Genomic DNA, 26,539 nt, shown 5'->3' on the forward strand with positions numbered 1-26,539 from the left:
TAAGCATATTGTTTTATACAACACATACGTGGATCCTCGTCATTTGATTGGAGGATTCTTGGTCACATGGTATTCAATAGATGTTCTATTGCACGGGCGTGCATTTTTGGTTATATGCAGACTGCGTACCTCTCTGCCGTGCGCGTATCCTTGCGTGTATCTGACGCGAAGGCAATCTGAATGTAATCGAGAAGACTTGACTCCAACTTTGATTTATCTTTAATATAAGGAATAAAATCATAATTTGTTGACTAACGTTCTATTAGATCTTCTTCGATGTTGTATAAAACAAATAATGAATGTTTTACTTTCAAAGAATGAAAATTTTCGCACTATTGAACTCATAACCATTCATTATTTGTATAATATTGTCCATGCAGGTGCAAAATGCCCTTAGGGTGTGGTTTATCTAATCTGAAAATCCAAGTTGATACGTTTTTTTTTTAAATTTCTTACCTCTTTTCTTGTGACAATATGATTTATTCTTGATTATATTTTCTCGGAATGTTATTGATCAATCACGTTGACACTTTAAATCAAAATAAGCCCTATATCTTTCCGGGGTAAACCATATCCTCACAAATAATTCATAAAACGAAGTTAAAAAACACAGGTATTCCAACTTTATGGGAAACGGAATGAAAAACATCCTTTCCTTCTATAGGCGTAAATACCTAATCTTTTGAGAATGTATGTGATTATAAAAAGTACAGAATAATTACAGCACCATGATTTTTCTTGGTTAAAAATGAATCTATTTATTCCTCAATATTATACTCTCAAATCTATATATTCCATATAAATCCATCTGTTTCAAACTGAATTGACCTAATACACGCATCAATTGTTAACACACTAACCGTATGTATATCAATGATATAGAAGTACTAAATTATCATCTCATAAAACCAGGACAATGGTTGTTAATACGATAATACAATAACAACATTTTTTGGCATAAAATTAACAACAAACGAAAATGAAGAAACCGAACCTCAAGTATACTCTTTCTCTCAACTCCCTCTCCTTTTCCTTTCATAAATTGCAACTAGATCATATTTTGAAATATATATATATAAATATATATATATATATATATATATATATATATATATATATATATATACCTCCGAGTTTAGAGAGAGAAAGAGAGAGAGAGAGAAAGAGAGAGAGAGATAGAGTATGTGTGTGTGTGTGTGTGTGTATGTGCTTCGATGCTATCCTATTAAATACTCGGATTTATTGTGATAGATAAACCGTTATAATAATAATAATAATATATTACATTTATAAAACGCTTCATACAATAAGCGCTGAACAAAACAAGGTTATTATACTTTCACCTTTTTCATCTTTTATTTTATTTTTTCCGTTACACAATTTTCTACTTTGACTCTGAAGATATTTTGGAAATCCATTTTTATTTAACATATTCTTTATTTACAATCTCAGTAAGAAAGGGTTATTGTGGTAACTTGCTTTTGACAGAAGATAGCATAAGCATCTTGTTCATTTACTCTAACGTAAATCGCATACAAAAAGACGGGCAATGGTGCATACTTTGAATGGCAAATGAAATGATATCATGTAACAGGTTATACATGTGCAAGAGTTTATTAACAAAGTGATAATTCATGTATATGAAAATTAAATTCAATATAATTTTTCAATAATAAAAACCAATAATGGTAATAATAATGATAGCAACAATAATCTATAGCATACATATACATCACTCTGAAGAATATTTTATAGATTCGTAGTAAACAAATTAAAGGCAAAGCAAATATTATACCCCAGGTACGAAATATTTGTATAGAAATATCAACCCTAAGAGGCCCGATTAAGTATAGTTCTTGTTTATTAGTGCATTTACATGATAACGATAAGACAAACCCAGTTGGTGATTTTAAAAAACCCACAATGAACCCTATATAGAGTGGCAAAAAAATAGGAGAGCAGTTATGTGTTTCAAGACAGCTGATCCTCAGGAAAGCCGTCATGCGCAAATTTCTCGCTATTTCTCAATTTAAAAGCAAGGACGTTGTGTTAATCTTAGGATTTGCATTCGTCAACTTTAACTTTAAGAATTCAGTAAATAGCTTACATATAAATTACTGACTCAGACTCACAATAATAATCACTTGTACATCTCTACAAATTATTAAACCACCCCCTTTAAATACTCCGTGTAAACAATAACATTATAAAGAATGAACAAACAAAGTAAAGATGGAAAAATGTAAGCTAGATAACTGAATTGCAGTTTATGAAATGAGACGATGCATGGTTTATTGAATGGCTAGGTTTGCAAGCAAAATGCGTGAAAATTTTACTGAAATCGAAAGAGCTTACAAGCGAGTAACACCTTAATTTGTTATATGGATAAACGTAAGCCTTTAAGATGTAATGACACCTACTACAAAATAGGTTTCTACCAAATGATATTCAATAGGAGAATAGCACTTCAGGCATACCGACTGGTTTAATAAACGTCTCGATTTACACTCATTGTAACGTTCTCTCCATAAGTTGAGGGTCTTTATCAAGACTGTTCTTCCTTCAAACCTTATCAAAGATAACACTACAGATTTCATCTAGAATTTCACAAAGCCGTAACTTTAAGAAAAGACCTAACACAGAATGCCACGTGCCTGCGTGATAGCTCGGTTTGTACATGGGTATGTAAGAAAAAGAAACTACTGTACTGACAGACGAGTTTATGATGAGAAATAATGTAAACTTTACACTAAAGTGAAATAGACTCTAATCGTGGCAGCACCTGACAAGGACTGATTACCTCCATCGGGCTCGGGAAACATTTTCCTGGTGACTCCTTCGTCCAGGCTTCTAGGACTCGATCAACTCAATCACCCGAGTCAGCAAAATTGTAGCCTTCTATGACCTTGTCTCGTATATATTTTAAATCCAACTCTGTATTTTAGCCAATGACTGTATATACCTCAAGAAACATGGTGCAAAGCCCATGATTTTTTGTTTAACGCTAAACATTCTCAAAAGAATCATGTTTGGGTATCTGCGTCATCATCTCGAAAAACACTCGACGACGTAGAGGGTGCCCCACTTGCTGCACCGCCTTCATCATCTTCTTCGGTCACCCTCAGGCCACTCGCACCTGTCTTCTGTCTTCTCGCCGGAGCTCCCCGGGAGCCACGTACCTTGCTCAGCGTGTTCGTCAGGTTGTCCATGATGTCGTCCACCGTTCCATGAATCTCGGTGGTGCGACGTCGGACATCGCGCACGTGTTGGTCAAGCTCGGTTGTCTTGGTGTTCATGATGTCGACCTTGTCAAGTTGGTTCTGGATGCTGCCCAGGGTGCCTTTGAGGTTGGTGAATGACACCTCGGAGGCCTTTAGAGATTTGAATGTTTCGTATCTGTCCGGAGAAAAGAGAATAAAAACTTTATCCCAGCTATTCACTTACGTTTATTCTATCAGTAGATCATTTAACACATATTAAACTGTTGTAACCATGTTTGCTCTGACCTCTACGTCATTATGTCATAGTTGTTGGAAATAATTGAGTTGCCCTTTTTTGCTTCACATTACATTAAATAATCAAAGTCTTTCATGGAAATAAAACAAAAAATGTGCGATAATGTGATAGAATGGGGAGGGGGTCACATATCCTTTCAAGCAACGCCCCTCCAGATGATCTGTATCGAACATGGTCATAGTGAAACGAAAAGGATTCAATCAAATCAATTTATGGGCTGACCTGAAGACAGCGATGTCGTTCCTGATAGCCATAATATCCGAACGAGTAACGTTCGCCTCCGAGTCAGCGCCGAGCGTCGTCTGATCTAAGATGTACCTCTCTACGAGTTGCCTCACCGTCACCTTAACATAGAGAAATGAGTAAAATTAGAACATGATAATAATAATAATAATGAGTATTTATCAAATGCAATATCCATTTTGCAAAATGCTAATGGCGCTGAGAATGTACTACCACAGATTTGTCCCTTTAAATCTTGTTCAGAAAACTCCATACTCTGTTTTGTAGAAGTTCATTTTCACTAAGAAATAATAATAACAACAGTCTATGAACCGTGGTACGAAAGATCTTGAAAATCAATGATATCATAACTATAGTGACAGATGGTTTTTTGTTCCAAACAATTCCGTACCAATGCCCAAAATTTCGGACAAATATAATTCAAATATCTCATCACACGATTTGGATTTTCTCAAGGAAAATACGGTTTACAATATCAAGCTCGAAGATAGATGGCCATGAACATGATGAGTTTGTAGGAAAATAGGTCGAGTCGTAAACTTCTTGGTATAGGGTACAAAGGATGGGCTTAATTCGATTCATCGAGTCATCGCGTTCGGTAGGTCGTGTCACCTGAACTTTTGTTAGAAAAACAGGCCCTTTATTCGGGGATATGTTTGTAAAATACGAACCCTTCTTATCTACGAGTGGTCTAGTCCAAATTACCTCCCGATACTTTGTAAAAAATCCTATGGCAAATCTACGAAAGATCGCAAGATCTTCGATATTCGTTCCCCGGAAGGTCGTGTAACGCGACCACCCGACAGGACGCGATGACCTGATGATTCGAAGTAAGCCTAAATGATGTATTAAACCATCAGGATTCAAATGTTAATATTTGATTTGACTTACAGTATATTCTTGTTGACCTTTGTCCCGCCTCTTCTTGGTATTGTCCTGAAGAAGAAAAAAACATTTCCAATACATGATCAATATATATAAAGGGAAAATAGATAGCTTACATAATATAAGTGTATATTAATAGAAAATGTAGGAACAACATCTAAAGAATATCATATAAGAGTTTCTATTGCAAAATGATTCAATTTGTAGCATTAAAAATATCGTCGATAATAGAAGGAAAAAACAGGAATTATTTTCAAATTTAACTCATTACCTACAACTGCACATAACCTTTTAATAGTTTATCCTTAGCTGTAGTGGAGAAGTCGTGAATACAATAGTCTTGTGATTGTTTTAAGCCACTTCATGAGAAACACAGGGCGTTGCTAGATTATTAAGTTTTGACAGCCCCTCCATCTCCCCCCCCCCCCCCCTCCTTCCCCCAAACCATTCAAATTTGTATCGGCAAATCCCAAATTGATGTTTGCAAATATCGACCAATTTGAACATTTTCTTACACAAATGAGAAATGTATCAGTAACAATGCTGACAAAATTGGTCATCTCCTTCCCCCCCCCTTTCATCTTTCAAAAAAAAATCCAACTCCCTTGTTAAACTACTTTTTTCAGATAAGATATATCTATCGTTTGTCCGTCGATTTGCTTTACGTAAAGATTTTAATCTTATAATTGCATGATTATATAAATTTCTCTCCCTCCTCCGTTCATCTATGTCCCTTCTCTTTCTTTGCCCTTTATCTATTTTTTTCCTTCTTTTCCTAATTTCTAAGCATCACCTCACATCGTATGTCTTGTTATTTTCAATTTCTAGGGGACGTCACTCAAGCCTTTGCTTATAAGTCGACCCATGTCATTACCATACATCTAAATGTATACGACTTTAAATGTACATAATTATGTTGATGTATATTGGTTAAATGAACATCAAATCATATCAAATTATCATTATGCAGTACTTCATTCATTTCTTACATTGACATCTTTGCGGCTGAAGCAACACGAACTGCCTATGTTTTTACACATGAGTGCCCAGTCTCGAATGGCAGGGAAAACGTTGAACGGTGGGGGCGTGGTGTTGCCGTGTTGTAGAAAGCTCACCCACATCTGTGCTCTTGCATACTTCCATTCAGTGTCCGAGTTCTCCTACAAGGGTCAAAGGTTAGGGTCAAAGGTTAGGATAAACTATCATTAGCGACTACTTTTGCCGCAAGGATGCACGCAGACGTAGGTTCACAACCATTGTTTTGCGTTTATTTGGATGCTTAGAAGACAAGTGCTTGAAATACCAATGTCTTCTTGCACTTCTTGAACAGACATGTTCCCCGTCATCAAACTCATTCTCTCACAAATGTACACCATCTCCACATTCATTCAGGAAAGTATTCCTCCCATATGACGATGGTTCAGACATTAAAATTTATGGAAAATTCATTCAAAATGGATTTCGACATCGTACAAGGCGATGCTCACATTGCTTCATATTTTCGGCCATTTAATCAATAATACATCAAAAAGACCAATTAAGCTAATACAATCCAGTGTTCTCTCACAAAAACAAGTGGGATTTACTAGGTTTCCACGCCATTGACATCTAGCTCAATCCCCAAACTCAATCTCACCTCGACTCTGGTATAGGTGTTACTCATCATGGCGATGAGGGCGTTAAGCATGACGACCACGGCAAACATGAGGTAGAGCCCGAAGAGGAGGGTTCCCACGGCCTCGGTGAAGTAGTGATTGATACCGCTTTCCAGCTGGATGATGCTCAGCGACTCCAGTCCGAACAGGGCCCAGAAGAGCGTCAACATTGACAAGCCAACACTGGAAGGAAAGGAAAAATAAAATGAAATTATGTTTCATCACATGAGCACCAATTGACCAATCATCTATCTCGAATACTCATGAATATTCATAGAAGGGATATAATATCCACTACAGTATCTTACTATGCTCTCCTGACTTTATAAATAGGACCCTGCTTCATAAAACTTGATATCAATAACCAGGAAGTTACAAGCTACTGTTATAAGCTACCAAAATCATGGCTTCTGATTGGCTGAGAGCAAATTTTGTCACGGAAATTTAGCAGTTGTTATAGATAAGAAGCTTTACGAAACGGGCCTCTGCGCCTTTCTGCATTACAAGGCAAAGGAAAAACAAATATCAGAACTAACATGTACTTGTTGGCTTCTAAGTGGATTTTCTAATTTGTATGACTTTTTCTTGTAATTCTTTCCTTTCTATTTGAAGCGCATAGGGACATGCTATCCTGTAATGTGTTATGCACTATAAAAGAACAGAGTATAATTATTATTATTATTATTATTAACATTCATTCTTCAAAGATTCTTAAAAATTCCATCCTATCAGTCTAATTACATGAATAGAAGTCAAAATTATATGAAGTTGTGAATCATGTATTTCTAAGACCTTCATACTATGGCCATGGTTGATTCTAATGCATGTACATCTTGTAGCACAGCATTCCTAATATAACTGTGTTTCCATTAATCGGCATATTGCATTACATAGAGTGCGTCACTTCAAGTGCAGAGGTGTGGGCGTGAGTAGGTGAGTGTATAGGTGAGTGTGCGCGCGTGCGAATGTGTGGAAATGTTTCCGGTGTGTTGGCTCAGTCTTTGGAGCGTCCGCCTCACAACCGGGAGGTCGTGGGTTCGATCCCCGGCCGCGTCATACCAAAAGACGTTAAAAGATGGGAGTTGCTGCTACCTTGTTTGACGTTCAACAATAAGGGATAGAGCAACGTCGATCTGGCGCCGCTCAGTGACTGCCAGGCTCACGATCAATTGGGCTAAAAGAATTTTCATTTCGGTTGAATAAAATTTGGAGTGGACTAAAAGATTATTATTATTATTATTGTTGTTGTTGTTGTTACCTAGAGAAAGCGCCCGAGTCGCAGGCGGCGTTGGGGTCCGCCATACACTCCTGGTAGGTGTGCTCTTCGTACGTCTGATAGATCTGGTTGAGACCGAGAGCGAAGGCGAACCAGACGATGATGAAGACGAGGATGAACTTGACGATGTCGAAGAGCATTCCGCCAAGGGAGATCTGGAGAGGCCCGACAAGCTGAGACGAAACCTGAAGGATTTTTAAAAAAGAAAACAAAGAGGTTGATTTGGATAATTCAGAGAATATTGATTGATTGATTGAGGATTTTATTGGATATTATCCATTCTCGCAGTCCTAGGACTGAATTGCAATGATGACAACAGTTTACAGTGTATATACATGATACCAGCAATTGTACAATAATGATTAAAACACTTCAAGCAATCTACAATGAAATTCAAATATGAGTGATCAAATGAGAATAAATTGAATTGTAAACGGAGCTGTCTCGAAGTTACTGAGTAAGGCTGATTATATCACAGATTGAAGAATGGTGTATTGTGAGGTTTTAGAATCGCCATAATGGCCTTGCTGGAAATCTCACATTGTATATTGTATTGTATTTATTAAACTTCATTGATGTACATCAATATTCTGTTTATAAACATATACAGCAATTTACTATTCAATGTAACAAATCAATATTCTGTTTGTAAACATAAACATCATATAAATGGCGGTGGTATGTGAAAAGAAACACATATGTGGCATCAAGATTTGTTCAAAAATGTTTTGAAATTGTGGAAGATAAAGGTATTTTAAGAGTTATCCTTTTCAAAACAAATTATTACTATGGTATCCTCATTCACTGCATTAAATTTAATGAAAGAGTTCCTAAATCATTATAGACATTCCACCAGAATACTTTTTAAATTTCGACATAGCCGTTAAGGAGATTGATTTGGTCTCTAGTTTATCAACTATAAACATTGAAGAAAATCATCAGCGTTTAAGAAACGTATTCAGTGTTTTTATATTGGAAAGTTATGTCGTCCATCATGTGTATAAAATGAGATTTAATTGAAGGAAAAAAGTGAGTACCGTTAAGCTGAGGAGACGGAGAAAGGCAATAACCGTAGCGATAGCGAAGAAGGCATCGGCCAAGACGGACGGATGGTCGGAAGGTAAAGCTACTCGACCGGAAAACACCGGTGCAGTTGTCATCGGGATATCGGTGACTGCAATAAGAAGAGAAATTACATTTTATTAACAAAAATAGGGAAAGGGTGTTGTGAATAGACCTAGATTTTGACTGCAGGGATGGTATTCTGCAAAAGGATGATTTCTGTTATGTTATTTAAAATGTAGAACTACGTTAACTGTCGTAGCATATCAAACTTACGACAATGGTTACTGTTTTCGCAAAGCTGGTCGGTTTCGATTACAGATATAAGAGATATCAGTGCAAGCACCAGTGCTGGATCCAGGTGGGGGGGGGGGGGGGGGGGCGGCCCGGCCCCCTCGGAAATTTTGCCTTTTTGGGGGGGGGGAGATCCTCCCACCCCCTGGCGCTCAAGGGGGTGCGATTTTTCAAATTTTTGAGGGCCCCCCCCCCCAAAAAAAAAAAAAAAAAAAAAATGTGCTCACCCAGGAAGGTCACTGACAGGTTGCTATCTCATCAACTCAGTTCTCAATTAACATGAGAAAAAGAGGATCATGGGGGACCAATGGTCACCGATTAGGCATTGTTTACTATGCAGAGGGAGCAAGTAGCTACAAGTAGTACAGTGGGCCTTTAAAAGAACTCCTACGATATCGTATCAATACAGCGAAATGGGACAGTTTATATTTACCCGTCTTATTTTCACACGTGAGCTTGACCACGGACTGTATGAGTTCAGTAAGGTTCGCGGTCTGGCTGGCTCTGATCTCGAAGCTGGCATTACGGAAGACCTCGTCAATGTAGTCCCGGAGTTCGGGAACCGTTTCGTTCTGCAGGAATTCCCGAAGTTCATCGAGATCGACGTCGCGACGGCTGATGCTGTCGATGGTCGGCTCTCGAGTCTGTGGTCGAGAAGGAGAACGCAGAACGAGCATGAAAACGATGATTGTAAATACGTATGCATGATCACAATATTGTAAAGATCTCGAAAAACATCAACCTAACGCAATTTCTATTTATTTATATCTCTATTATTATATATTATTTATGTCTCTATTTATCCATTTATTTATTCATTTACTTATTCATTTATAAATATATATATTTATTTTTTATTAAGACTTGTGAAATGGGACACTGATAACCACGAACGTTATTTTCAGAGATTTACTTTCGCCTTGGGCGTCACTTATTATACTGTTCTAACATGACTTTATATAATAGGCACCATTTTAAATCACCAAAACCCTTGATTGCTCAATAATTTAAATGATATTGAAAAGCCATCATTACTATTAATAAATATTGTGTCATAGGCTCGTGATTTGAGTGGGGTTATTAGGTCGACATAGAAAATAGTGTTGGCCCTTTATATAAACATGTAAGGTAAAGTGACCGCTTGAAAGTCGAGTACAACTGCAAGGCTGACACTCCTAAAAGAAGTGCGACGTTACGAGAGGAACCGCATATTTGAACAAAAGATCAATACCAATAACAAAAAGTCAAGTTGGATACAGGACAATTACATCATTATTATTCTTATGCTTGTGATATATGTCCCTTTTCCAAAAAATCAAATATTTCTATGAACCAACGCCTCTTGAATAGTTTCGACAAACATCAAAGTTCAGTTTTCAAATGTCTCACTCTAATTTATTTGCTCTGTGATATATAAGAATAAACACTCTCTTTAATCCTGAGTCGAAACGTAAAATGCTCATCATGAGGGTGATTATGTATATGACCAAATCTAATTAAATTTAAAATCAAGGTAAGCTTATCGACGGTTGTCTAATAATGGCTCACTCTAGCAAGATTCAATCTCGATTTAAACAAGATTTAAAGGTAAAGACCAGTTATGGTCATGCGATTGCATTGTGAAAGAAACGTTGTGGAATCGATCAGAAAAGGTTGATCATCTAGCATCTGCAAGGTTCTGGAATCATCAAAATGATAAGAAATTTGGCCCATTTTTCGTAAAGTTACAAGCACTATACACAGAAAGATGTATATGGGACTACCCTATATCTCTCACAGACCATGAGAGAAACAAATTTACCAAATATATGAATTAGTAGGCGGTTTCCCGGCAAATTTTTAATCATTATTTTTTAATTTTTAATCAAAACATACTCTTTCACATGATTGGTAATGACAGCTTCCATTTCATTTTTGAAATTGGGGCGTTTCCAATACTGGTCTTTCCCTTTAATCATATTTTCACCCCTTGGTACAGTGTTGTAGCGTACACTGTAGATCCGTTCGTTTTGCCCCCCCCCCCCCTCCCGTAGCTACGTCACTGACTTGGCATGAAGTGATCTAAGTTTCATATAGTTCAACTTGTTATAAAGGTTTGAATGACATGTAATTTTGTGAATGGCGTAGCTACAGGGATCACGAGAGGGAACCGCCCCTCCCGCCCCCCCCCGCCCCTCGGGGGGAAAAGGGGGGAAAAGGGATGAGAAAGGAAGACACATGAACAACCTCCCGCACCCTTTTCATTCAGTGGCCAAGTCAATTCGCATTTCATTTCAAGTAAGACCGGTGCCGCCCCCCCCCCCACACACACAAAAAAAAAAAATCGGTGGGATTACGCTACGCCACTCTTAAAGGCATTGGTAGTTGTGTTACCTGCAGGTAAGCCATGAGGTACAGTATGAGGGCGGGCCAGAAGAGAGCCAGAATAAAAAACTCGAGAACATTCTGACCGTTCGTGACGAAAGTCTTGACCCCCTGGCGGTAGATGTCCTTAATTGCTGCCCAAGTCATACCTGATTGACAAAGAAATGTACACATACTTTAATCTGCCAAGCCTGGGACCCATTTTGCAAAGCCTTTTTTTCATGACAAATAACAAAAGAAAAATCAGTAACAAATCTGCTGATAACCATTCATAAACAAGTAGAAATTTAAGTATTTTAGACTTTTCATAAATTCGACATCAAGAACATGACATCTCCTTGATAATAGAAAATACGAACGATTTTAATCAACTTTTTATGCCTTTTAAAATAAGTTTCATAAAATATTTTTAAAGATGCTAACGACTTTCCATAATTGTTAAGTCCAACTTAGAGATAAGTTCAACTTAGGATCTTTGTGATAAACTCCCCTGGTAACTAATATATCTATCAAATAAAGGTAAGGCCCATTTGCAAAACGACTCATGCTATAAAGTTGGAGTTTCGAAAAGTGGGATATCCCATATTCGAAATCAAGAAGAAGATTATTGTTTTGGGTTATTGAATTTGTTAGAAAGAAAAACAATTGTGATTATAAAATTGATAGAAAGTGAAAACAATTTTGGAGTGGTGATTATTTTATAAAAAATAATAATAGAATTAGACACAAAAGAGGAGACAGTATCAGAGATAGAAAGACCACAATCCTACCTATTAGCCAAGCTAAAATGAGGAAAAGTAGCGGTACGGGTATCCGGGTCCATTGTTTTAACGGATCGTCGGATGTCGTTCCAGAAGCCGAGGTTGCGATGAGTAGAAATACAAGGAAGGTTAACCGGGAACCGACGCTCATCAGGAACTTGACAAATCTAACAAAATGAGGAAAAAAGTAAAACAAATGTTTGGAATACTTAACTGAAATAATCAACACAACAAAAACTACTTCAAAAAAAAAACCTATAAAAGCAATTTCAATATGATGTTGGCTCTGTTTAATCACCAAATGTAAAATTATTGTCACGCTGAATTACGATGTAATTAGAATTTGTGGTAATGAATAAATTAAATGAAACATTTTAAAGACTTTAGCTTACGGTGTGTCTCCAAAGGTTATGACCTTCTGCGTAGGTACCAGGATGTAGACGATTGAGATGAAAGGATAGCCGACCATGATGACTAAACTCATCAGGAGCTGTTTCCATAGAGGCCAATCCCGTGTGTAAGCCAACGATCCGAAGAAGCGTTTGATGAGCAGCTGCTGGCAGTGGGGATGTGCTACAAACTGGATATAGAGAGTGCGTCATATAAGGAACAATGATAATAATAACAATGATGATAATGATAGAATTTACGATGATTTTAATTAAAAATATGATAAAAACAACAACAACAACAACAATAACTAGACATGAATTCGTCACTTAGACGATTTAGCTGATACGTATCCTAATTTAGATAATGAAGAACGCATTTTCATGATTTCATCTTATCTTATGAAATGCTTCTCCCATTATGGTTTATATCCATATGTCAAGTTGCAACTGTATAGCATTGATCATTATGGATCTTTGGAAGATAGATTGAGATAATATGACCATTGGCCCTGTACAATAAGCAGTAACACAGTTGACCCTAATTGCCATAATGAAGAATGCATTTTCACAATTTCATCTCATTTCGCGAAATGCTCCACCCGTCATTTTTTACCTAAATGTCAAGTTTCAGCTTAGTAGCAACGGTCTTCTTGTCGGATAGTTCACATCAGTAGGTAGTGCTTTTATCACAGTATGGATTTAAATGTTAAGGTGTGGTCTACCCTTTTTTTTTTTTACCTTTTTCTGCGTGTAATCGATGGCCATAAAGACCTTTTGAAGTATTGCTCCATCGTCACCATCTCCCGACTTGTTCTTCTTTGGGCCATGGGTCATAATCTTGTTCAGCTGGAAGGCAAACATAAAAACAGTCGTTCGATACAGATTAAGTAAAAATCATGAGAATTATTATTGAGCACCAATGGCAAAACTTCGTTTCTTTCAAATTGACAACATTAAGGACCCCCCGACTCTGCCAGTTTCCTCACCTCCTTGGAGTCCCTGGCCTGCCCGAGGAGGTCGGCAGCGTACTCCTCCATGGTGTCGGCAAGCTCCAGGTACTCTGCTCGGAACTCGTACTCCAAGCCACTCATCTCACGTAGACGATTACACAGCAAGAAACCATCGCCTAGTGAAGAAGAAGCGATCAAAGAAAGAGTATTAAGTACTAAGATATGAAGAAGAAGAAGAAGAAGAAGAAGAAGAAGAAGAAGAAGAAGAAGAAGAAGAAGAAGAAGAAGAAGAAGAAGAAGAAGAAGAAGAAGAAGGAGAAGAAGAAGAAGAAGAAGGAGAAGAAGAAGAAGAAGAAGAAGAAGAAGAAGAAGGAGAAGAAGAAGAAGAAGAAGAAGAAGAAGAAGAAGAAGGAGAAGAAGAAGGAGAAGAAGGAGAAGAAGAAGAAGAAGAAGAAGGAGAAGAAGGAGAAGAAGAAGAAGAAGAAGAAGAAGAAGAAGAAGGAGAAGAAGAAGAAGAAGAAGAAGGAGAAGAAGAAGAAGAAGAAGAAGAAGCAGAAGAAGAAGAAGAAGAAGAAGAAGAAGAAGAAGAAGGAGAAGAAGAAGAAGAAGAAGAAGAAGAAGAAGAAGAAGAAGGAGAAGAAGAAGAAGAAGAAGACAGATGAGAAGAAGACAAGAAGAAGAACACTAACAACAACATCAACAACAACAACAACCAGAAGTTAAAAAAACAAAAAAAATAAAAGACAAAGAGACGAGCAACATCAATAGCAACAATAATAGCTGCAACAAAAACAACTTGACAACAAATAGGGAGATGATGGCAAGGGGAAATTATGCAGAAAGTATGATATAAAAGAATGATTGTGATGATTATTATAATGAAGATGACGATGATGTTAATGATGTTACGTTTATGGTGATGATGTTGATGATCCTGATAATGAGAGTGCAAACATAATATGATGATGATGATGTTGGTGATGGTGATGATGATGATGATGATGATGTTGATGATGATGACGATGATGATAATGATGATGACAATGATGATGATGGCGGTGGTGGTGGATAAGATAGCGGTGGTGTTAATGACGAACCTGATTACATCAAATAAGTAGGATCCGAAAATATAACCTGGATTTAACATGAAATCAAAGTCTCGATCATTGTTGGTCTGATGAGTGAAATCATAGCTGGATTCCACTTGCCATAACTTAATTTGGAACGAGATGAAAACAGTATGAAGATGTAAAACAACACACCACAACGACAAAAACAAGACTATAATGAATTATAAGATGATGAAGCGCATCCTAATCAAATAATTGGTTGAGAGCGTACACGTGACCAAGCATTTATTGTGCCTAACACGTAATTTTACTAATGACCGGTATATGTATGACTAATGACTGGTATATATATTTGTAAACTTATTTACCTCATTATGTTTAACAGGGCCTAATGAAAGATCACCATAATTGGTGATAATGAGTCACCCTGTATAAATATCATAAATAAATAAATAAAACCAGTAAGTGCTAATGACTGGTTATAAGTCATGTTATAAAACATCATTTTATAATTGTATATTAACATTTTAAGCTGTGTAAATAGCGCATATAATTAGGCCTACCCATAGGATCATCGCTGACTTTTGAGATGTAGAACTGACTCGATAATGCCCGGTAGATATTGAGTGTCCCGACAGACCGCTGCAGGGTGTGTTTGGCCGTCCGTTCGGAGTCGCTCGAGTCTGGGCTAGGTACGAGGGCCTTATACTTCAACAGGATCTATAACATGTATACGGAGAGGGACCATATGCTATATGAGATATTTATGAACATATGATCACTTTAAGGACATATCAAAGAGGATTGTCTACCAGCAAATTCTTTTCCTCGTCTTTTTCATTCGTGATAAATGTCTAGGTTTGGTATCATTATGATGTAATAGGCTACTGTTGTAATTGTCTAATTCGTTCTTTGTGCGGATGTGTGTGAGTGGGTGGGCGAGTAGATGGGTATACGTGGGTTGATGAACGTGTGGGGTTGGATTTGTGTGTGTTGTTTGTGTGAGTTATCAAAAATTTCATCATATTTCTGACATTTCTTTATCATTTATACATTTTGAGAGCCCTATAAAATAAAAATCGACCAACGATAAATCGTTTGGCTTTGAATGTATATATGTGTGTGTGTGTGTGTGCTCTCACCTCAGCATTCTTGTGGGGTTTTATGTGCGCTTCACATACCCCTTGTGAGGCATTTTTACTTTGTGGGGTATTTTTTCAGGACCCCACAGAGTAAAGTCTTTCAAATGACTGTATATTCGGTGTCCTATGCCCTGCGGGGCATTAGAAGTGGTACCCCATAAATGACTTTTTGTGAGCGTGTGCTAAAACTTGCACACTTTTTTATGGTAACATCGTAAGCACACCGCCGGGTTGTTATCGCCAGGTTGTACATACCCCACTAGTAGGGGACCACAAGGTATATCTGGAACGCACAGAAATACCCCACAATCAGGTGCCCCACAAAGGCCCTGATGTGAGAATGTGTGTGTGTGTGTGTGTGCGTGTGTGTGTGCGTGTGTTACGTGTGCGTGAGTTATCAAAAAGCCTAAAATCATAAAGCGTGGGATTATTTCTCACATTGATTTATCATTTATATATTAACAGGGCCCTTTAAAATAAAACAACGACGACTAACCAATCAATCAAAGGAGTAACCTATACGGTATCTCCACTCTAGGAGCACTCATATTACCATCATGAACATGCGTTGTTTCTAACGGTTAAATAAAGTTAATCGTCAGTCATTATTCATTGTAAAGCTACGAGTGATTGAAGGACAAAGCACTTGTTTCGGGGAAACAAAGTAATCATAAACTTTCATGTTACAGAATCTACAGGCCCGAATTCACAAAGGAGGTTTGTAGACAAAACTAGGTTTATGTGCGTCATATGACGCGTTTCAGACCAAGGTTTGTCTGAACCTTGGTCTGAAACGCATCGAAGCGCGTCATATGACGCACATAAACCTAGGTTTGTCTACAAACCTACTTTGTGAATTCGAGCCGCAGGGTCCAGATTTCGTAAAAAAAAGGCATGAAAAGTTACAAGTTAACAAAACAGCAATATTGTGGGTCATAGATTGGGAGAATGGGAGAATGGGAAAAAGAGGGGAGAAAAGAAGAAGACAAGAGGGCAAGAGTTTTAAGAGTGAATATACTTACATCGATGATCTCAAAGTTGTTGTGGTGGCAGGCAAGGATGATAGGTGTGATTTCTGGGTGATAATCATCCGTTTCAGAACGACAGTTCACTATCTCCATCTGATTATCCTGTCACGTCCAAAGTTAATAGAATGTTAGAACTTAGTCGTAAAAACTGTTTGTGAAAGCTGCACTTTATAAACTTCACTTTAAAAACTTCGCTTTATAAACTTCACTTGATAAACTTCACTTGATAAACTTCACTTTATAAACTTTCACTTTATTAACTTCACTTTATAAACTTCACTTGATAAACTTCACTTTATAAACTTCACTTTATAAACTTTCACTTTATAAACATTTACTTTTTAAACTTTACTTTATAAGCTTCACTTTATAAACTTCATGGATCATGCAGTACACTTGAGTATGTGGCCAAGTCAAAATGAAATTTTGCAAATGCATTTTTGTTGTCAACTGTGAATTCTTATTTGTTTTGAGGAGTGATTGTGTTTTTAACTCAAACCCAGGGAAAATCTCACAATAATAATAATAATACATTCATAGAGCGCAGAAACTATCCAACATGAAGTATATATTCTACTTAAATTTATAGTTAATCAGCTGATTCAAACACATTTCGTCTTCCAAAGAAATATGAAGACAACATATTTCACTTCATGAGTGATCACCTCAACATTACTCAAAACATGTTTCATACTCCAAAGAATGGAATACACCATTTATCATCGCCTCAATATCCTCTTAACAAATGAGGAACTAGGTGTTGACAATAACAATGCATTTTGCAACATTCCACTTTGGACTTGGCCTGCATAAACAGAGCGTTAATTCATGAAACTAAACAGGTTTACTCTTACATTTGTTTTCATTTACAGATTAGGGAAAATTCAAATTTAGCTCACCCCACAAGACTCTGAATGTTTCAATATAAGCTTCACTGCTTCAAGGAACTGTGTGTCTACAGCGCGGAGCAGCGAATCCCCGATGGCTACATTGCTTTTCAACAGCAATTTCAAGATCACTGTTTAAAAAAAGAAAACACAACAAATGACATGAATGAAATAGGAATGAATTATTTGTGTGTGCTAAATAATAGATTGAATATATGATCTAGGGCAGGGGTTCTCAATTTTTGCCATGATGGTCTAGATGTGATTTCCATGAAAGCTATGAATTCCGAAACTTTCAAAATGCCCCTGACGTGGATTTTTATTTGAATGAATTGCTACGGAGACCAATGTCGTACGACTGGTAGTACAGCATTAGATTATGAAACTTAAAGCCCCTCTGTCTTACTTGTAGCTACTTGCTCCCTCTATATAGTAAACTTCCCCAATCGGTGCCTGTTGGTCCCCCATGATCCTCTTTTTCTTATGTTAGTTGAGAGCTGAATTAATGAGAAAGCCACCTGTCAGTGACCTCGCTGTGTGGTCTAATCCCTTCTGGCCCAGTAGTATTGACGGTCTTTAAACTTAGACGAGAAAAATTGATACATAATTAAGAGGAAAGAAATAAAACTCTACATTTCTCAGCGGAGAATCTTCGATTTTTCAAGAGGGGGCGCGAAGCACACTGCAATCGCGCGTTAACGCTATCACTTCTGGGTGGGGTCCAGGGGCACAGCCACTGTCGGGGGTTCCGGGACGGAGCCCCAGGATGCTCTCGAGTTTTAACGATTCAGAACCTTCAAAATAACTGCATTGTGTGATGGAAATTCACACTCTCTCCTAAGGAGAATTACACAACAGCTATCTTTACGGGTGGGGTCCAGGGATCCGCATTAGGGCCCGGGGGGTTGTATGGACTGTGCCCCAGCCAGGGTTACAGGAGTCGGAGCCCCCGAGTTTGAGCAATAAGCCTGTTCATAATAGGGACTTTTAGATTTGCACGTCGACATCGTGGACTGCTCCGGGGACTGCTACGGGTGACTTCCTATATGTCGACGTGCAAATCTTAAAGTCCCTAATTACAGTCTGAGCATGAGCAGATAAAGGTCATCGCAGGCAGACCGAATTGTGAAATACAAGGAGACAAAATACTGGATACGTGCTCATAGAAGATATGTAAGCATTATTCATTTATGCACAAGCAGTGCACTCCATGATACACAGGTGGAAGTATTCTTTGAAAAGGGGAAACAAATATGTAGCACCTCAATCGCTGTAGGAGTGATTATTTCAAAATGTAAAAAGTGGGACCTCTTCATGTTTTGAAGATCTGTGGATATTCGGGGTCATTTGGGACATGTGCTATCCCCCCCCCCCCACTCAGTGTTATTTAGGATACGCATATGCGTGTTCCAAGCGACCCCCCCCCCCTTTTTTCAGCAAAAGTCCGGTGTGTAAAGTCAATACGGGTCGACCTTTTATTTTGTTATACGAGCCTTTTGCAGCACCCCACCTTTTCAGCAAAAGTCCGGTGTGTAAAGTCAATAGGGGTCGACCTTTTTCTTTTGTTACGAAAAGGACATTTTGGTAACACGCATGGGGTCCGTCCGTTCTCGGAGTGGGGGGGGGGGGGGGGGCGGCGGGGTGCTAACCGTACACCGGCTCTATTCAGAACCTTCGAGATAGTCGTCATGAGCGATAACAACTCTAATACATCCCTTTGAATTTAAATTGCAAAGCCTCTATATTGTGTGCTCTTTTTAAAGAGCACAAGAAGCCCAAAGGATGAGCATTCCTTGGCTTTCATCAGTGGCAAAACACGCCCGTAATACTGGGATTAACATTCAATGGGATGACGCCCACATTGTTCAGTTTGAATTCAAACGCAATTCTGGTCAAGAAAGGTAAAAGAATTAATCCTTCACTATAGGGACTCTGGCTATTCCCGTTCAAGTATCTTCGCTCCAGTGATCTCGAGGCAGTAAACAGCAAGAAATCGTCGTGCAAATCTAAAAGTCCCTATTGCAGGGTCTACTGGTTCACATCCGTTCTGGCTTGTCCTCGCCAGTGTGAAATTGCCACCAGTTCCCCGATAGAGTGCCGTTCGTAACTTGCAAGGGGGCCGGGGCCCGCCCCCCCCCCCCTGGGAAAAAAAAATCATGTAAAAACACGTGATTTTTAGCTTTTGGGGGGGATGCCCCCCCCCCCCCTGGCGCTCAAGGGGGAGGGGGGGGGGTGCAAATTTTCAAATTTTCGAGGGCCAAAAAAAAAATGTGCTCACTACCCCGACCTTTAACGTCACCATCCGAAAGACGTGACTCAGTTTCGAACCTGCCTCCTCGGATTCAGTTTGTGACTTCCATTGTTAGCTGGATTACAGGAGCACGCCACAAGTTACACATTGGTATATCCCCCTTATATAATAAGAATCTTGCTACGCCACTGCGTTCCATAAAATTCATTGTACTCTAGCTCTTGAGATATGCTTCTCAAATCAGGTCGGCCAACCCGATTTGGTTTCACACCTCACACAAGGCTGTATTTTTCAAAGGGTCAACAAGTTTTTCAATGATTAGTAAGGTCCCATATTCATGAAACCTAACTAACACGAACAATCTAGTTTCCACCGCCATTCATAACATTCATTATAATCTACCTCTTGAGATAAGCTTCTCAAATTAGGTCAGCCAAACTGATTTGGTTTCACACCTCAAGCAAGGCTGTATCTGTCTAAGGATCAAAAAGTAGTTCAATAGTTATCAGGGTCCCATATTCATCAAACCGTAATGTACAGGCAATTTCTGGAATTGTCCGACTCGTACGTCACCCTTTTTTTGTGGTCTAAATCGAATATGATTTCGTCCCCCACTACTTCTTATTCTTCTCTTTTTATTTTAATGTTGTCATGTTTATATTACCAAATTCATTTTAGGATCTCAAAATGCGAGATAGTATAGGATATCATTTTATATCGTATGACATCAGAACCAGGTACGTCAGAACCAGGTACGTCAGAACCAGCCATGTGGGAAGTAGGTTAGATATAATAAGGCGGGTGAAATTATAAGTAAAAGTATAATCAAAAGAAATCAAGCACTGGTCGTAAATTTTTACTACGTTTCTTCATTGTAGAATACCTGCTCTTTTCTACGTTGAGTATACTGTTAATAGTCTTCTGTATTAATTACAAAAAAAAAAAAACTTTCAACTCACGTAGATTTCCCCGAGTGATGGCGACAGCGATCGCCGTCCTCCCGTTCCTGTCCGTGCAGTTGACGTCGAGAGGCTGGGTGGCGAGCTTGTCGAGAGCGTCTTCGACGAAGGAGACGTCGCCGTCCCTCACCGCGGCCATGAACCGCTCCTCGTGGGTGAAAGCCGACATGTCTTCCGGCTTGGCCTTCTTTTGTGTACGAGCGTAACGGAGAGAAACTTGCCTGTTTGGAGAGTAAAGAAAAGACAAAATACATAATTAAAGATCATATGGAAGTTGCGCAATAATGGAGTTGTGTAATAAATAGATGTAATTTTGAGGAATATAGAAACGTTAGGCAAAGACGTAGAAACAGATATACAAGTATTCAAATAAGTAATGGTAAAAAATAGGAATATAAATAGTAGAACACATGTATTAGTAGTCGTTGTAGTAGTAGTAGTAGTGGTAGTACAGATAGTAGTAGTAGTAGTAGTACAGGTAGTAGTAGTACAGGTAGTAGCAGTAGTAGTAGTAGTAGTAGTAGTAGTAGTAGTAGTAAAAGTAGTAGTAGTAGTAGTAGTAGTAGTAGTACAGGTAGTAGTAGTACAGGTAGTAGCAGTAGTAGTAGTAGTAGTAGTAGTAGTAGTAGTAGTAAAAGTAGTAGTAGTAGTAGTAGTAGTAGTAGTAGTAGTAGTAGTAGTAGTAGTAGAAGTAGTAGAAGTAGTATTATATTTTTCATTATTTGGAATTAGACTTCATTATATTTAAAGCAATTAATCATAATGCAGTTTCAAAAGAACCCACGTTACAATATTTAATTGTATACATATCTATAATTAATTGCACGATTTATTGATAGGTGTTTATTGGATAAGAAAAAAGAGAGGGGGAAATTGAATTGGAGGAGTTCAAAGTGTTAATGCATACATGACAGACAATGGATATTCTTTCCGCTATAAAAGAAGCAACCATCTCACGTTTATGTTGTCAGAAAAGAAAAGATGCAAGAATGAAAACTTGTTTTCATTTATTATCACTTGTATTTTATAACCCCTTAAACTTTGATTTTGAAATAGATAATATGTAGGGCAGAGAGGGGACGTTATTACTACTGTATTGCCACAGTCCCAGAGGTTGAATATACGGATCACCACTTCCCGTAGGCAAGCAGTTAAAGTGCGGGTTCATAGAAAATCACAAATATGGCAAAACATCGTATTACTAGAATCTGGTAAGCTAACAGATGGCCATCATGCAAGTTTTAGGTCAACTATATATCGGGTGATTTATGCAAATACAAATAAAACAACCTCCATAGCATCTGGGATATGCGAGAGATTCGCCGGAAAAATAACGATGTTTTAATGCCGTCACAATATGAACCAACCCTGCCCAAGCTGACGACATCCCATAAAGAATGAATATAATTGCAATGCTTTTATTTCTCAAATTATAATGAGTTTAGTGTATATAAATGTGATGGAATATTACATCATTCAAAAGGGGATGTGACCCCCCATTCTGATAACTAAATTCTTGTGTTTGTAAATACACAGGATAGGGGTTAATGAACAATCAAAGAAACCACACTTTTAAATTAAAAAACATCCGGAATGATAGCATGGACGTCATTTGATTCCTCTTGAAACGCCCTATACATGCCGCGGTGTATGCAGCTGAAAATACACTGACGTCATTTTTTGTTTACACTCAGAGCGACGGATTCCTTTTTTTTATCCTTACCTTTTTCATCAAAATAATACCATGCACGGGGTTTAGAGTGAGGCAACAGATTAAACATTTCGCCTGAGGGTATTGAAGTAAGAGAAATAACCGAAGAAAAGATGACAAAACAGGCACTGAAATTGTGTGAGATGTCATGGGACATCGTCTGCTTGTGCACGTCATGTTCACCATGTGACGTCATATCTTTGCAGCGACCGGAGAGCTTTTCAGGTGCTATGTCGGGGCTGTAATCTAAACGTTTTGTAATTGTTAATTATCATTACTTCGAACGTTTCCAAACATTGACTTTTGATAACCTTGGCCAATGAAAGTATCACCTTTGCAATAATGACATTAAAGTTAGTTTTTTTTAAATCAATGAACCTTCTCTTTAAGAGAAAACAGCAACCAATAAGAGAAAGAGGGACAAAGAGAGAGGCGAACAAATCTTAAGAATTACAACCTAGTACCGTTAGGTGCAAAGACACCATATATTCCGACCCTTTCCTTCCCGGTAATAAACCACTCGAATTATTTGCCATTCCAATTTCAATATTTATATACACAGGAGTTGGTGATTTGAAAGCCCAGTTTTGCAAACACTATCAGATTGATGACTCTGTGCAAAGTGCTACCATGTCTACCTGTAAACGTCGTTTACTCCGGGAGTTTTTGTATTCCGAAGTTAGGAATTACACCATGCATTTGCATTTCAGAAAAGTCCTTGTTTCGGGGGGGGGGGTCTTGTAGAAGATCGTATGTCATGTGAGTCATAATGACTTCGCTAAAACATGAACCGCAGCTGAGTAATCATAACATTAATGTTCAATCATATTAATTCAATTCAGTTTAATTAAGAAAACATGTACTTGATTATGTAAACATGTAACAAAAAATATACAAATATATTTCTTTGTGAGATCAAATCCATCACGGCTGAATGCCGAATAGCGGTAGACATCACGAACTGTTTTTTTCTTTCTATTTTAATGTTATTTTTAATCTTTTGTAAATTTCATTTGTTCTAGCCTTTGGCTAGCATTCGGCTGCTATTTCGAATGTATGTTTTTAGTGCATAAACCAGTTCTAACAAATGAAACAACTGTGAATGTCGAATATAAGAGTATGTAAGAACAAGGGCTTTTGAAAAGAAGGAACTGTGAATGAGTTGAATAAATGAAATAAAAAAATGAATATATATTTTTGTTAAGGTTTATATTGGCATCTTCTTAAAGACCGTCAATACTACTGGGCCAGAAGGGATTAGACCACTCAGCGAGGTCACTGACAGGTGGCTATCTCATTAACTCAGCTCTCAACTAACATAAGAAAAAGAGGATCATGGGGGACCAACAGGTACCGATTGGGGAAGTTTTCTATATAGCGGGAGCAAGTAGCTACAATTAGGACAGTGAGGCTTTAAATGCCTCAGTGATAGAACAGTGGAAGGTCCAGGTTTCGTAACTAAGTTGATGCGCCAGGGCTCTTTGGTATAAAGGGGTGAATCCTTCGTTACCTATTCCCTCAGAAAAGGCGCGATGGCTCAGTGGTAGAGCAGTAGTATGTTATTTAAATCGAGAGGTCTCGGGTTCGAAACCCAATCAATGCGCTCGTGTCCTTTGGTGAGGCATTAATCGTCATTACCAAGTCACTCGGAGAGGACTGTTGGTCCCCTGTTTGCTTACTTAAAAGCATATTTAAAAAAAAATTCACTAAAGACAGAGCAATGTTATTATTATTATCATCACCAATCATAACCATCATCGTCATCCTTATACAGTAGCTAACTACCTATCATCGAAATTAATTATGTACGAACATGATAATAAGGAGGTGATGCAACAGAACAATTGATCTACATTTGCCACTCTCCACCCAGGTGTTAAATGGGTACCCGGTAGGATGCGAAAGCTAATGTGGTATGCTTAGCAATTTGAGCCTAGTAGCTCTTGCTGGAATGCTCCCCAGGGAGTGGAGAAAGTGCATAAATTGTGTGCGGGCAAGCCAGAATCCGATGACATGGGGTAGTAACTGTAAATCGCTTAGAAACTTGGACTTGCCGACGTATTAAGCGCTTTATAAGCATAAATATTATTATTATTATTATACAAAACAGCTGTGCCACTTAACAAGTAACTGACCTCAAAAACTAAGTCAATTTAATAGAATACAGTGCTGCATGTCTTAACATTATGTTTGCTATGGAAGATAGATAAATGATACATTAATCACATTCGTCATTACCAAAATACCTTCCACTGCCTTTATCCTTATCATCATCATCATCATCATCATCATCATTATAATCATCATCATCATCATCATTATCATCATCATCATCATCATTATAATCAGCAGCAGCATCAACGTGATTACACCCTCAACACCACCATTAGTACCATCATCATCGTCGTCGTCATCATCAGCATCATCATCACTATTAACCGTGATAATGATGATGACAATGGTGGCGGAGGTGATGGCGATGATTAGATTCACATCTGTTTAATCGCAGTCTCGTGTCATAAACAATGCCAACTTTTCTCAATCTTTCATTTCCATCTACCAAACAGTTTCCTTTTGTTGGGTCAGATGTAATGGTACCATGGCAACGTACCGCCTGTCATGGTAACAATCAAGCACTTTCCTTATACAACCTATGCAACTACATCTATAACCACCCGAATCGTCTCCAACTGATGTGTTGCCATGCTGATATGCCTTACCTAAACATGGGGGCCCCCGTCTGCACCCTAACTTTGAAATTCTTCCTCCAATCCTGATTCGTCTGGGACCCCGACTCCAAATTCTTCTCCTTCGTTTCATCGCTTCCTTCATCGCTTCCTTCACTCTTCCCATCATTACTACCACTTTGCTCTTTCTTATCCAAACTATTGTCGTCCAGTTTTGTCTCATTTTCTAATTTTTCTTCGAGTTCTATCTCGTCTTCTCCTGCCAGCTCTATTCCATAGTCTGCGTCAGTCACCTGAATTGTCACCATTCTGATCCGACTAAATGAGTCCTTATTCAAAAGAAGAGTTTTAAAAAAATGAATGGATCTTCCGTGTTTGCAAAACAAACGCCCAGAGTTGGTTAGTTTGATACAAAATTGAATTCGTGTTTGCACGTTTCACGCCAACATCCACCTCGGCATACTAGAGAAACAAAAGTTTCTATCAACCACAAAAAGCAGTAATTAAATGATTAAGATGCGCGTAACAGTAAAATGTTGTGATGCTGCGCATACAGATTTCGAACCGACGAGAAGTGAACTGAGCTAGACGCCAGCTAGTTGGAAGAACGTGAGAAGAGATACTTAATTAGCTGGTGTTAACTGCATTGTTGTGTTGCGCGTAGATTTCTCGTCAGACGCGGTTGGAGACGTGTTGGAGAGAGCAAAATCACAAAAAGGCAGACGACTCACTAAGTCGATATAGTATCGATATTCCTCTTTCTTTCCTGGATGCGCAAAGCGGGGCGCAAAGTAATATCGTTGTTCTTCGAATTCAAAGAAAAAGGTCCCGGCAGCTAACCCTCCTTAATCAAATATTGTCAATTATACTTCCATGTTGAATCTCTTATCAAGAATATCAATGTCATTATCTTGAAATTTCTGCCAAAGTAGTGACGGCTAGAGTACCCTTTCCTAGTGCTGTGCGTAGTTTTCCCCTAAAACGTTTTTACATGACGACAATTCCGTAAAAAGTAACCGGTGTTCAACTGCCGCGGCGTCCCTCCGATACTAATAAGCAGAATCAATCCGAATTTGATATACAAGACACGGATGTCTCGCTATATCTGGAAACCCTTTAATACCAAGGCAAAATAAGACGCGTGTTAAAGCGTGTAATATAAAACGGCGTTTAATGATACACGCTTAAATGTTACTGATAAAAGAAGTAAACTGATCCTATTTCCCATAGACACATGCGGGTCATTGTTCCTGCTACGGTATACTTTAGAAATATTGTGGGATTGAGTTATTACGTACTCGGTATACGATGGGGAAAGGAAGTTTTGTATGCTCATGTACTTCAATTGTTGAATTGACATTTCAATAGTAAGTTCTATTGCTTCGTCATTGGTTAATTCAATAACG

The 26,539-nt window shown here is 38.2% G+C and overlaps 1 protein-coding gene across 1 annotated transcript; it reads right to left on the reverse strand.

Moving 5' to 3' along the window:
• Positions 1-1,344: 1,344 nt before the first annotated feature.
• LOC586872 (short transient receptor potential channel 4) lies at positions 1,345-26,092 on the reverse strand. Its single transcript, XM_011668361.2, has 18 exons — positions 25,167-26,092; positions 20,736-20,956; positions 17,538-17,656; positions 16,633-16,740; positions 15,032-15,188; positions 13,435-13,574; positions 13,187-13,294; positions 12,449-12,636; positions 12,066-12,223; positions 11,305-11,444; positions 9,365-9,575; positions 8,613-8,749; positions 7,558-7,760; positions 6,281-6,482; positions 5,634-5,804; positions 4,651-4,695; positions 3,739-3,860; positions 1,345-3,396 (listed from the first exon to the last, which is right to left on the reverse strand). Exons 1-18 carry the CDS (start codon positions 25,439-25,441, stop codon positions 3,024-3,026), a joined length of 3,078 nt encoding a protein of 1,025 aa, XP_011666663.2. The 5' UTR covers positions 25,442-26,092; the 3' UTR covers positions 1,345-3,023.
• Positions 26,093-26,539: the final 447 nt, after the last annotated feature.

This window comes from Strongylocentrotus purpuratus, unplaced genomic scaffold (assembly GCF_000002235.5).
Source record: "Strongylocentrotus purpuratus isolate Spur 01 unplaced genomic scaffold, Spur_5.0 spur5_scaffold_1, whole genome shotgun sequence".
Taxonomy (NCBI): domain Eukaryota; kingdom Metazoa; phylum Echinodermata; class Echinoidea; order Camarodonta; family Strongylocentrotidae; genus Strongylocentrotus; species Strongylocentrotus purpuratus.